The sequence below is a fragment of the Haliaeetus albicilla genome, chromosome 2 (assembly GCF_947461875.1).
Source record: "Haliaeetus albicilla chromosome 2, bHalAlb1.1, whole genome shotgun sequence".
Classification (NCBI taxonomy): Eukaryota; Metazoa; Chordata; class Aves; order Accipitriformes; family Accipitridae; genus Haliaeetus; species Haliaeetus albicilla.
Window position 1 is genome coordinate 21,270,362 of NC_091484.1, and position 13,081 is coordinate 21,283,442.

Consider the following 13,081-nt stretch of genomic DNA (forward strand, 5'->3'; position numbering starts at 1 on the left):
GTCCTATTTGCATGAACATATGATGGGAAATCTGCAGCCTGGGTGTTTTCTCCACTGGAAAGAGAGAGATATAGAAGCATTAGATTATTCTCTTCCACTAAAGCATGCGTATCTTATGCAAGCTCAGTTTTGTTTCACAATGAATTTGCAAATCCTCTTTCTACGCTTGGTGCAGGAACATGCTTCTTGGCATTCCTGTTCAAATTCTGTCAGATTGTTCTCATCACATATGTGACAACCTGTCTACATGGCATATCTTGCTTTACCATGAGCTGTTATGGTGAGAAATCACAGTTCCCATCACAAGGAAAACACCATCAAAACAACTACCTTAAAATGAAATGCATTTCTTAGATAACAGAACAGGATGGCTGGTCTCACGTATTTGTTTCTTGGCAAGTATTTGAGGTTGACTTCAGGCCTGTACCAGGTATTAGAGTATAAGAATCCTTACCTTTAAGAAGGGCAAATGAAAAGGAAGGTTTCCAGAATGTCTGTACACAGAAATATTACATTTCTGAGCATGTGACTTGGCTTGTGTAGACAAAATTGAAGTTGGTAGTTACACAGCTGCTACTTAAAATACAGATGAGATAATAATGTAACACTAGCGGCGTTAACACTTCACTTTCTCTACTAATCAATTCTCAAAAGCCACAAAGAGCAGAGAAGCCTTAAATTGCTACTACATAGGGAATAAACTGAATTAATACCACACGTGTATCTAAGAAGTGATAAAGAGAAACAGAATTCAAAGAAACAACTCAAAATGACCTTAAACTGCCCCCAACCTCTTCTGTCAGTTCAATACCAAAAATTCATGACAGTAAGCTTTCAGAGTACAGTTGGCCAGTAACAAATGCATTTATGTCTAGATAATTTCTGAACATCACAAGTCAGAATTCTCCTGCAAGTGTCACAAATGGTGGTCAAACGCTGAACACGCACTAGCAGGTTTCACATGCACATGGTTGACATCAAAAATAGTTGTCCCCAATTCTGTAGTTACTTTATATGTGCAATCTCATAGCAAAGTGGTTTTTCAGCTGCCAAACTAAGTATGGCTATCCTTAATTTTCTCCCGATGAAAGAAGGATACTGTTTCACACGTATTTGTTCTGGAAATCTGGAATCAACAGATAATCTAGCAGATTTGAAAGATTATATTAGATAACACGGCAGTTTTCACACAAGTCATTTAACTGCCAGTCTGAATTTTTGGATTGGTCCTGGGAACATCATTATTTTACAAAATAAACTAGAAAATAATATTTAAGACAACATCAAAATCATGTTGCAAAACACCAAATTTTTAAGTTCTTTATCTAGTACATTTGTTTAATCTGTAATAGTCCCATTTTAAACTCACTTACATCTGTAAGTCAGACAGCATCAACCAAACTAAAAATACAGTGTCTTCTAGGAAACTCAACTTATTAAAACATATCCAAGAGTTTCCAAGGATTAGCAATGCCTGGTGATTGAAACAGAGGTCTAGTATTCTGAATATAAAAACAATTCATAGCACAGCCTGTGTTCTGGAAACATGCTTCAGTGTTTCAAGAAGTACTGAGATATCACACCGCTATAAAGTAGCCAGGCAGAGAATGGATTATCAACCCACATTAATTACAGATTGGCCAGCAGTGATTTCCAGGTTTTAAACTCTGGATACCATGGGACAGATGTCAACAGATTACTTCTAAAAGGTCTGAGAAAGGCAAATTGAAAGTCACTGTACTATGGCATAATTCTATGCTGCATATCACGCTACATATCGTATAGGTTTTATCTTTTGTATCTCATCCACATGTGTTCTGAGAAGTACAAATTTGAATTTCCTGACTTCACATACTTCAGTTTTTGCAGCAGAATACTGTCAAAGAACATATGCCCAAGCCTCCAGTTACCTTTGAGAACCTCCATAAAACCATATAATTTATGTGCAAAGATTCTCTTCATTGATCTCACTTCCAAACACTCGAAGTCACAAAGCCCCAAGTCCTTCAACAATTAGAAAAAAAAACCACAACAAAACTAGCAATTAAAAAAAAAACCACAAAAAAACTAGCACAGTCTCTCCCAGAAAGATTTCCCATCATGTTTACTTCCACTTATTTATATTTTGTTTCTCTCTGCAACAACACAGTAATAAAAACATAGGTCCTAGAGACATGGCTGAATTGCTAAATGAAACAATCTATCAGGTTTGGAGTGGAAGGTGATGATGTAGAAAGAAGCAAGGAGGGGGCAAAAGAGCTGCCTGTCCCCATGTTGGCATCATGAGGGTACCAAAGGACAGAAAACCCTCCTGCTCAATGGAAATTTGCTCTGATTGGCCTGGAGTAGAGCTCTGTCCCTCTTTGGAGCCACTGTGTTTAGTTTCTTCTACCCCTTAAGGTGGGGTTAGCAGGGCAGCCAGCCAGCCAGCGGCAACTTCCCCCATGTGTCTAAAGCATCTCATGTGAGAGCAGGTCATGCTGTAGCCAAAATCCCATCGTTCTCAAGATATTTGCTGGAATTGGCAGTACTGGACTTACTCCATCCTGCAGATGTAAATATACCATGTGTCACAGAGCAACACAAAATACCACAGGCTTGATTTTACCCACAGGGGAGTTTTACCCCTGTGTAACTTCATTTTATATACATGTAGCTATTCCAGTGTCACAGCAGTACCGGAGAAGGGATGTGGCCCAAGACTGCTAACAGAGGATATGTGGGAACCACAAATCTCATTATAATTCTGCACTGATTAAATACTTTCCATGTCTAAGTTGCACCCCAGTCACTAGCTGTGAATCTTGTAGCATCGCAGACACTGCCTAATCTTGTCAGAGGTTATTTATTAGGAAAAACAAGTTAGACTTTATGTTATATTCAGGAAGTAGGTTATATTGTTGATTTCCATCCTTTAGAAATTGATGAATTGAGCTGATCTTTTATTATAATATGTGTGGTAAAATCCCAACATAAGAATTTTTCCAGACTTTGGAGAGTGTTATAGAAAAATCTTCCTCTAGGCTACTGGGTAGCTACTATCCAAGCAGCTTCTTAAATACCTGTTCCATAGATGGAATGAGGTTAATGATAGATATTTGTGGGCACAGATGTCTGTGTCCAGCTAGCCTTGCTCTAAACAACGTAGAGAGCTCCTGCAGTTTTCGAGCAGCTGTCACTCAGGTTATGTACACATAATGGACAAATCCTTTCCAAACTGTAGGTGTGATTCTTACGGTGCTTAGCAAAGATGTTCTTGGAGCAGATCCTCCTATCCTAGGAATGTAATGGTCTGAGCCACTGTTTTTGGTTTTCAGTTCACCATTACCATGTTAGAATACACTTGAATTTTTTATGTATAAAATCAGAAACCACTTCCAATAGCTTGACTTGAATTTTCAAATTTATAGAAATGCAGATAATGTATGTGATCTGTCTACAACTAATGTGAAAATAGTGAAGTTTGAGAGATGAGAAGAAAATACATGGATGTGACAAGTAAGATTTCTCCTTTGACACATTTTGCAAATGTACAATTACATTACAAAGAAATATTTCTCTTCAATATTCAGATAATATGAATAGATTAACAACTACATGTAGTTTATGAGCTCTAGACTGTATGGGTGCAGAGGGCTGTAGAAAGAATATTCTGCAAAAAACATGCAACAGAGAGTGTTGTATATGAATCTATAATGTTCCACTGCCTCTCAAACACTACAGGCTTATGTTTGTGGCGCAAGAGAATCTGGCCAGATTCCTGTGGTCTATTTCCTCACCACTATAAACACCCTTAAGGTTTACAAACACTCAAACTTTGAACAGAAAGTGTCAGGCAACTTGAACTAGACAGCACTGGAAGCTCTGTCTATAATGACTGAAAATGGTTTAGCTATAGCATTAGTCAGCGAGCTCCTGTAAAAATACTGGCATTGAGCTATTTTCTATTTTCATAGCATATTAGATATTAACTACAGCCTGTATGATGTTGTGAATTTTGACATTTAACCTAAGACTCCCCCCCCCCCCAAATATCCACCTACTTACTTTGCTTCTGTAACAGCGTTATCTGTCATTCAACTTTAATTCTGAGCTCCAAAACCAAGGGCAAGTTTCAACTATGAGCCAACTTATAGGTCTGATTCATTAACTGCCAGTGTTTGTAAATAACTCTGAAACATCCAGCATTTACAGGACTCATTGGCATGATTTTGGACTGTGCAGTTTGTTTTTTCTTCTTTAAAATTACAATGATATTTAATATGTACTCTTTCTACCTTAAAAAGTATGAACTGACTTGTAAGCAATTTCTTGCATGCATGTTTCTACACTGCAATATATTATGTAAATGACTCCAAATTCAGGTTCTTCAAATTAAATTACATGAGCACAGTAATAATCAGTAAAAGTGAAGATTTGGCCCTAATGAAATGAAGTAACAAACTCCCATTGATTTAATAGACTTGGGATATAATCACAAAACACTGATTTATAGACAGACCTGCACAGGACAAAGCTCCTATCCAAGGAGATCTCTAGCTCACTCTACTGCAGCACGGGTGTGTTCAGGAATATTTGGTGGAGGGGTATGGACCCCAAATAACTATCTTTCCTTTAAGAAATCTCAATCCTTTAAGATTACAGTTGCTGTTGTACATCTCTAGGGATGCTCTATCTGATTCCACGAACTTTATTTCTACTGCCATTACCAGAAGTAACACCCTACTGATATCCACGCACAGACAGAATAGCATATAAATTACGCAGAGAAGAGTAACTGTAAGAAATATCGATTATGACTGTGACAGTATGGTACGAGGGACACGAAGCTATCTCCACCGGATCTCTTCTAGATAGACTTCCCCATCACAAAGTAACATTGGCTTGAGGCAGCTGAAGTAATGACACATGAAATGACGTCAAATTTAAACAAGAAACACATCTGAGTGAAAAATTTGTTTTGCAGCAGCAACTGCACTGTAGGTTTTCCTACATACCACAGACACACAGCACTGAAGATAATAGTTTTGTGTGGTATCAAATACTTCTCCATATTATCGTTATGTAGTCATAATACAGGGTTTTATATACACATAACTTCTGTGAAAACACAGCAAAGAGGAGAGCCAAAGAGTGAAAGACACCAGATGTAATTAGTAAGAGTTTTATTAGCGTTCTGACTTGCATCTTCTGCCCCTCGCTCCGCTGAAAGGCAGGCGGGTGTCACCTCCCCGCTCCCCAGTGCCCCTGGGAAGGGACAGGGCCCGCAGGTAAACACACTGCCGTGCCCGCTCACCGACGGGGCTCCCGCTTCGCCGCCTTCCCTCAGGTGCGAAGCACCTCCCCGCCCTGTCCCCGTGGAGCAGGTACTCTTACGGGAACCCCTCGGCTGATTTCTTTTTTTCTTTTTCTTTCTTTTTTTTTTTTTTTTCCGCGGGGGAGCAGCCACCAGCACCCCGCCTGCCTCAGCTCCCGCGCTCCAGGCGCTGTGGAGAGCGCCTGAGGGGCCGCGGGGAAAGCGGCCCCACCTCGCCCCTCCTCCTGCCGCCGCAAGCCCCTGGCCGAGCCGGTAACGCCCCAGCCGCCCCGGAGCCGAAGCCGGTGCCCGGTCTCGCCTCAGGCTGCCGAGCCGGGAGCGGTACTCACCGGTGACACGGATGGACTCCAGCATGGTGCTCCGCGGGCAGCTCTTGCCCCGCTGGCTTCCCCGTGCGCGGCGGGCTCGGCCGGGGCGGGCGGCGGGCTCCCGCCTCCTCGGCGGGGAGGAGCGGGGAGCCCTGAGGGGAGGCGGGGGGGGAGGGGGAGGCAGTGAGCGGCGCCGGGCGCGGCGCGGGCTCTGCCGGCCTCGACGCCTCACCGAGGCCTCACCGAGGCCGGCCCGGCCCGGCCCCGCCGCGGCCGAGGGAGCCCGGCTGGCCCCTGCCCGGCAGGCAGGAGCCGCTCCGCCCGGACCTGCAGACTACAAGTCCCGGCACGGCCTGCGCCGCCCGAGCGCTGGCGGGGGGGCGAGCTGCATCCTGGGAGCTGTAATGCAGGGGACAGGGCGGCGGCGGGGCGGCCCGGCCGGTGTCCTGGGATGGCAGCCGGCCAAGGCGGGCGCCGAGCTGCAGCCAAAAACGTCGCCGAAAGAGCCGGCTTTACCACACCGGCACGGCTCGGCGTCAGGTGCCGGCAGCACCGGCGGGTTTTCAGCGTCGTCCGTTGCAGGAGCCTCACAGGCATAACTTGCACTGAATCCAGCGTCTGCGTTGCAGTATGCTGATAGTTATCAACTATCGCCACTGCTGCAATTGATTAATAATTGGTATGATGGATAATTATCCGCCGGGCCTAAGGCAGGCAGAGAAAGGGCTGCACGGGACAGGGGTGCTCAGCAGGGTACGTGCCACCCTGGGAGAGCACGACAAGGAGCTGTTGTCTCTTGCTGAAGAGACGGGAGGAATTGCATCAGAGCAACGGTTTGGGGCAATGACTGATTTTAGTAATCGGGAAGGTTATCATACATTGGCAAGGAATAAATAGAATTTACAGCAGAAGATAGACTTTATCTTGCACCCTCCTGTTGCTTTACTTGTGCAATCTGTTGCTTTGCTTGTGAAACCTTTCACTCCTCGAAATGTAATCGGCACATTTTAAAATGCCTATTGAACATCAAGTAGGAACAAGTTATTCTACCTTAGCAATTACAGTTGCGTAACCAACTAATGTAGGCATGGTGTAGGAAGATTTTGTACTCTTCATGCAGACTTAAGGGCATGACTGAAGTCAGATTACACAAGAATACATTTTAGTGTGTTAATGCATTTACTTTTCTAAATGGTCAACACTTAACGGAGAAAGAAATTTAATTGAAAGTGACTTAACAGCACAGAAGTGCTCAACATACATTATGTGAATGTAGTGATCTGCCAGGGAGAGGAGAGCTGGGAAGTTGTGCCCTGCTTTGGTTGAATAGCTTAAATGTCTGCCACCTTCCCTCCCATCAATAAATTCATACCTGCAATGCGCTGTACACATAGATACTCTCCATAACATCGTCCTACAAAGTATAAGGTCTGGCTGTATCATCACATAGCAGGGATGGGAATTCCACAGATCGCAGCTCATTGATACGTCTGAGAACCCCTTTCTGTGTCCTACCTGGAAAAGTTTTACTGAACTTCATGAATCCTTCTTACAGATATTTGCATGTATGCAATCATATGACTGAGCAGATGCTGATCAGATAGTTCTGTCTGCTTTCATAGCACTTTTCACAGGCAATAATTAAAAAAAGTTTAAAGCACATATTTTCATTTTATTTACTAGTGCTTCACACACAAAGACAGGCATTCTTAAGTCCAGCTACGAAAACACTGAGGTGTCATTTTTTTCAGTCTGCTAATGAAGCGCTAGTGATGAAACACACTTCTACCTAGCTGACAAATTTTATGTCCCTTTTAACTTGAATTCTTTGAGGAACAGAGAAGATATATGCTCTGTCAACATGGCTAAGTTTAACCTAAAATACCCTCTAAAGTACTTTGCTAATACTGTAGTATCTGGAAGCTGCAGGCTTGTCTCCAAATCTCAAATTGCAGGAACTGAATAAACACTTCTAAATTTAGAGAGGCAAAGCTATCACTAATGGGTAAGAGTTTGCTTGTGATACATGGCAATGACAGAAAAAAAACCCAACCACAAACCAGTGAATCATTTCAAACAGTGCAAATAATCAGCACAGCCGATGAAGAAACGATAGATGGCTGCTACAACGTGAAGTCAATGTACCATTTTACCATAACTTCCCAATGTTTTTGCTGTGTAGACACTAAATTGTCCTCTTAGGGATGATACTTCATATATGCTTGGAAGCAACAGCAATGAAATCGGGAACTCCAGCTTTTGATGTGTATTTTACACATATATCCCCTCTCCTTGTTCCCTCTGGTGGATGCCTTCTCTCCATGTTTCTCATCTCCTGCCTACTTCTCTCTGGTGTCTGTGTGTCCTTTTTCATGAAGTGCTTGGGTATTCAGTCACCCCTGAGTCTGCTGCCTCCATCTTATTTTTTCTTTTCCTGCTAGCCTCTTTCCTTTGCAGTGTGGCTTGACGGTTTTGTTAGGTCATGCTAGCTCCTGGCTCTTGCAGGAGGATGCCAGAGGCAGTAGCAGAAGGCACAAAGGCGGGATGCTGAAAGGCCACCTGCCCCTGTTTTCTGCTTTGGCTCTGAGCAAGCTTTGTCACATTTGTTGATTAAAGGCATAATGTGGAAAGCTCAGTCAAGAAAAACATTACTAAGTATCTCAATGTGACAAGAATGCTATAGGTATATATATATTTAATGTACCTCTAGCAGTTCTGACCTCAAAGGCATCTTAGCTTGCAAGTCTGTCTGGACGGACAGTGGGAAAAAGATGAGGTACTCTATCACAAAAAAAATCCTGGAAGCTATCAGTGCAGCTGGCATGGATCGCATTGTAGCAAGGTGAAGGCACATGGGGACAAATGATAAGGTTTAGGTGAGCCACACTGTGGAATACAGCTTAAATAATCCAGTTCCACAATACAAATAGTTCTATATCTTGGTATCACATATCCCTTGTTAGGAGACAGAATTAAAGCTGACATGCATCTTGTATTTCAGCTTCAACATAACATTACTTCCAGAGATAATTTCAGATTTACCTGGTCATGACTTCAGAGATAATTTCATATTCACCCGGTCAAATATACTGCAATGTCTTGCATGCAGAAGAGTATCTTTATAGGAATATTAGCATCAATAAGCTCTGCAACATGTACAGTCTGGAAAAGCAGGGATAGATTTTATTGGTCTCTACATCTGTCACAAGCTAACACTGCAAAATTCAAACACACACAGAGGCATATATAAATATATATGTGTATATGTGCATCTGGATTTTAAATATGCATATACATATATATATATACATGCACTCGTTTTAATGTTGGTTTCATTTGGTTCCTCCCCCATATTCACACCAACATCTTTCTTCCGCTTCTGTGTGCTGACAAGAAAGAATCCCTGAGGAACTAGGAAAGCTGAGAATGAGAGTCCTTAAATAACTCTGCATAATTTGGCACAACTTCAGGGCCATCAGAGTGGTAAGGTTAGCCTCCCCTCCCTGACTTAATGATTCTTAGCTGGCTGAATATCTTCTGACCAAACAATTTCATTGACCAAGTGGATCCAACTGACCATCCTTCCAGACACATTCTAGAAACTCCTTCTGAAATGTCTAAGATTGCCATCTGATTCCAGATGGGTCATACATTTCTAGTACACAGCAAAGGCAGCACATGTTTGTGGGAGCTGCTTACTCATAGTCTTACTCAATGGGACTGCTATTTTAAGATGCCTTGAAGAGCACAACTTGATACAGCTCCAGTATTCAGATTGATTTATCCACTGAATTTGTTCCCGCTTTATGCTAAGGAGGCTCAATACCATAAACTCAGCCCAACAAGGGAAAACAAAATGCAGGCAAACCTTGCAGTAAAGTTCAGAGAAGTGAAAGCAATCTAAGATCCTTGTGATGTGAACCTACAAATGTAGTTGACCATTGTCCGTTATCATATGGGGAAAAGAATCAAAAATGTCTATTGTACACTCACAAATGCACTTATACCTACTAAGAAAAAAGAGGCTGCTTTCCTGTGGCAGAGAACTGGGTTATATAAAAACATTAGTCACAGTAAAGCATGCACCTGCTTACAGTATGGACTGATGGACAAATACACCCCTCTTGACCTTTCCTCCTCTAACCGTCTGCCCACTTCTGCAGCAATGCCTTGTCACTACAGGGGTTCTTCTGAGAAAGGCAGGATGTTGCTGTCAGCAGTGGCAGGCAGGACTGGCAGGCAGCCCGAGTGCAGACTGTCTGCTGAACCGCAAACACCTGCAGATGAGTCAGACACCTTGCTGTGGCAACACAGATACCAGGTCAGGCAGCATAGGGCTAACGACAATCTGACCCCAAATAATGAGAATTTTTTAAATGTTTATACTTTGTCTTTGGGCCTTTTGAAGTCTGCCAACTCTTTTGTGGTACCGGAATAATTTCAGTTGAAAAGCAAATGTTTTCACAGTAATGCATCACCCTTTTTGGCTGATCAGGTGGGGAATTCACTTGCTCCTTAACCAACCTGAGAAAAGCACAATGTTCCTCTCCCTGTTGCCATTCATTTCCTTATCCCTTCCTCTTCCACACCGCCTACCTGATCGCCTGTTTTTCGCTGGTCCAGGCTGTGTAACAGACTTAGAAAATGAAACAGGGATATCCAAGAAACACAAAACACCATCCTAGCAGCTTCTTACAAGATGCAACTTGTGCAGGGATAGGTATGACTACATGGTGCTTTGAAGAGAGAGGCCTCACCTGCATGCTGGGGCCAGCACTGTCCTAGAGCTGGAGTACCAGTGCTGGGACCAGAGCACCCATTGCAGTTGACCCCAGTGGGCAAAGACCCAGCAGCTGGGGAAAGAGCGATGATCTACTTGTTCATCAAAGCATTTCATTTCATGGTACATTCAGATCCTCTCCCTTAGGACGGGATCTGTAGAGCAGAAGGGGCTTTGCCTGGCCTGGAGAAGGTAGTCTGCTGGTAAATCCCATTTTCAAGGAGAAGAACTGGACTCAACGAGGGGCAAGAACCCAAGGTGTAAGCCCACTCTCCTTTTCCAGTTTCCAAGTACACGCCTGGCACTGCTACCTAGCTTTACCTTGCAGGTTCCTGCATAGTTTGTGGGGTTAGATGGGACTATAAAACAGCTGGGGCTATGTTTATTTACTCCATGGTGAATAATCCCTTTCAAGTGGTACTAGTGACAAATTCAGCTGATGGAAATAGTCTTCAGGCCTGGGAGAAGCACAAGCCAAGACAGAGTTCTTTTCAGACTTTATTCTCCTCTCTCTCATGTCTGTTTTTGGAGATTCCCTGGGTACCATTTTATGATGGTGTTACCAGAGTCCCAGAGTTGGAGCTCCAGAGTCTCTGAGTGCGGGACAGTGCAGGGCACACACCGTCTCACCTTCTTACAGATCCACTGAGTTCAAAAGAGATTTTTGGATTAGACATACAAGAAGACAAGCTGCCCGTACCAAGCCACTTGCAAACCATTGTCAGGGAGCAGCAGCTCTCTTCATGGCCCAAGACCTCCATCATTGCCATGTGGGCTCTGACTCCGGGCAGCCAAAGCCCCTGGAGGTGTGGAGAGACATGTTCAGGGCTCTGACAATCCTCACCACCACTGGAAGGACAAGGGAAGAATCATTTAAAATAACCTTTTGGCCATTTCCACTCCCTTTGCCTTCTTTCATGCTTTATTGCAAGGTGAGGCAACACTGCATCATACCACACCCAGACATTCAGTGACACTGTATTTGTACTATAAACTGCTACTTTATGTTTTACTCCACCAGATGTTTCTGTGCCTCTCATCAACAACAAGCCATGATCTTATTTTCCTATTCCTTTAGTTAATCTGTTTTCCACCTCATAATAGTTTTCTAAGCAAAAGCAGGCAGAAATATTAGGGATATTTACTCATCTACAACAGCCTCAGTGTAATTGTATATGTAGTTTCGACTGAAGCGGAGATGACTGTATTACCACTGTCCCTCATGGATATGTGTGTGGAAAATATCATCACCGTTACATTTTAATTGTGCTTGTTCAAATTTCGGTAGAATTCGTCCCTCTGAAAACAGCTTCTTTTTATTTCAGATGTGCATTTTTTTCCAAGTATTGAAAAAGAGATTTCCAAAGCAAAACACTAAGCAGCTTAAAATCCTGTCTAAGTAGCACCCTCTAGTGTAAACACGCTACTATTGCAGAAAAGATTTCATGTTGGTGTATGGGCTTTTTTCAGAGGAATGACATGGAAAGTAAAGAGAAAAAAAATATCATGAACTCCTGTAAAACCCATTTCATATCCTTAGGTCTTTCCTTGTTTAGCAAAGCATATAGTTTATGCTTAACTTGGAGCACCTACCTTAGTTTTTTAAAGTAATTTTGTAGGTAACATTCTTGACCTTCCTTATGCATCATTTATGATTTGTTTTATGTGTGTCCTATAGTTTCATTTATTTATTTAAAACATGGGAATAAGATAGAAAGAATGAGGTCAGAAAATTAGCACCTGTTGAGCTTACAGCATACTGAGTCGTCAAAAAAGGAACTAGAACTGACAGAACACTTTTTTTGGTGAAAAATGGTTTTTCAACAAGAATCTCCCAACTTTCCCATCTTTCAGAAAATTATTTCAAGAATATAAAATGTGATACAATTTTGCTGGTGAAATTGCTGATGTGATTATGCGATTACTCTGCATTATGCTGCAGAGTTGTAAGCAAGTACTGTAAATTAACATAATGGTCTAAATTAACATAATGGCACTTAAGTACTCTCAGGCCCTTTGCTTCATTTAAGAATTTTTATGTCAGCAAATGGTACACCTGTGCCATGTGGATAGAGAAAGAAAAGTGGGTATTTTATAACTGAGACACAAAAGAAGGAAGTCTAATTCCCCTTCTCCTGTGTAAATCAGTCAGGAGACCTAAATGAAAGGTCCTGAGAAACTTTCTGTGATTTAGTGATACAAATGCAATATTAGGCTAAGAAAACTGTGAACACAATAAATCTTTTCAGAGTGCATGACAGGCAAATGTTTCTTAACTCCCACAGCCTTGTAAAAATGCACAGTTCAACCACCCAGAGATTTTTTCCAAAACTGAGTCCACTTAACTGTCTATTGTTGTTAATGAAATTAGTTTTGTCTCATTCCTTGTTTCACTATTTTTCCATTTTAATGTATCTCCTCTTCTGTCTTTTCCTCCTGTTTTCTTTGTTATCCTCCCTTGTTATTTGCCGTTCTCCACTCTTCTCTTTTTTAATTCTTTCTCCACATAATGTTTTTGCTTTTCCCTCCAGCTTCGATTTCTGTGTGATTTTCCCTCAGTCGCTCCTCATATGAGATGGTGCATTTCAGCTCTGACAACAGTTAACACTAATCCATCCATGTCATCATACAGTAATTTAGTGTAGAATATAAATGACAGGGTGCTTTTCCAACTTT

The 13,081-nt window shown here is 42.3% G+C and overlaps 1 protein-coding gene across 3 annotated transcripts in view; it reads right to left on the reverse strand.

The window, feature by feature from the left end:
- MATCAP2 (microtubule associated tyrosine carboxypeptidase 2) overlaps positions 1–5,943 on the reverse strand; it is a 30,540-nt gene extending 24,597 nt beyond the window's left edge. For all 3 annotated transcript variants that reach the window (XM_069809402.1, XM_069809384.1, XM_069809393.1), the window contains exon 1: positions 5,647–5,943. Coding sequence is in view for 2 of the 3 variants with exons in the window: in XM_069809384.1 (XP_069665485.1) it covers positions 5,647–5,671 (25 nt within the window). In the remaining variant the exon portion in view is untranslated. The remainder of the gene's footprint in view (positions 1–5,646) is intronic.
- Between the last annotated feature and the right edge of the window lie 7,138 nt (positions 5,944–13,081).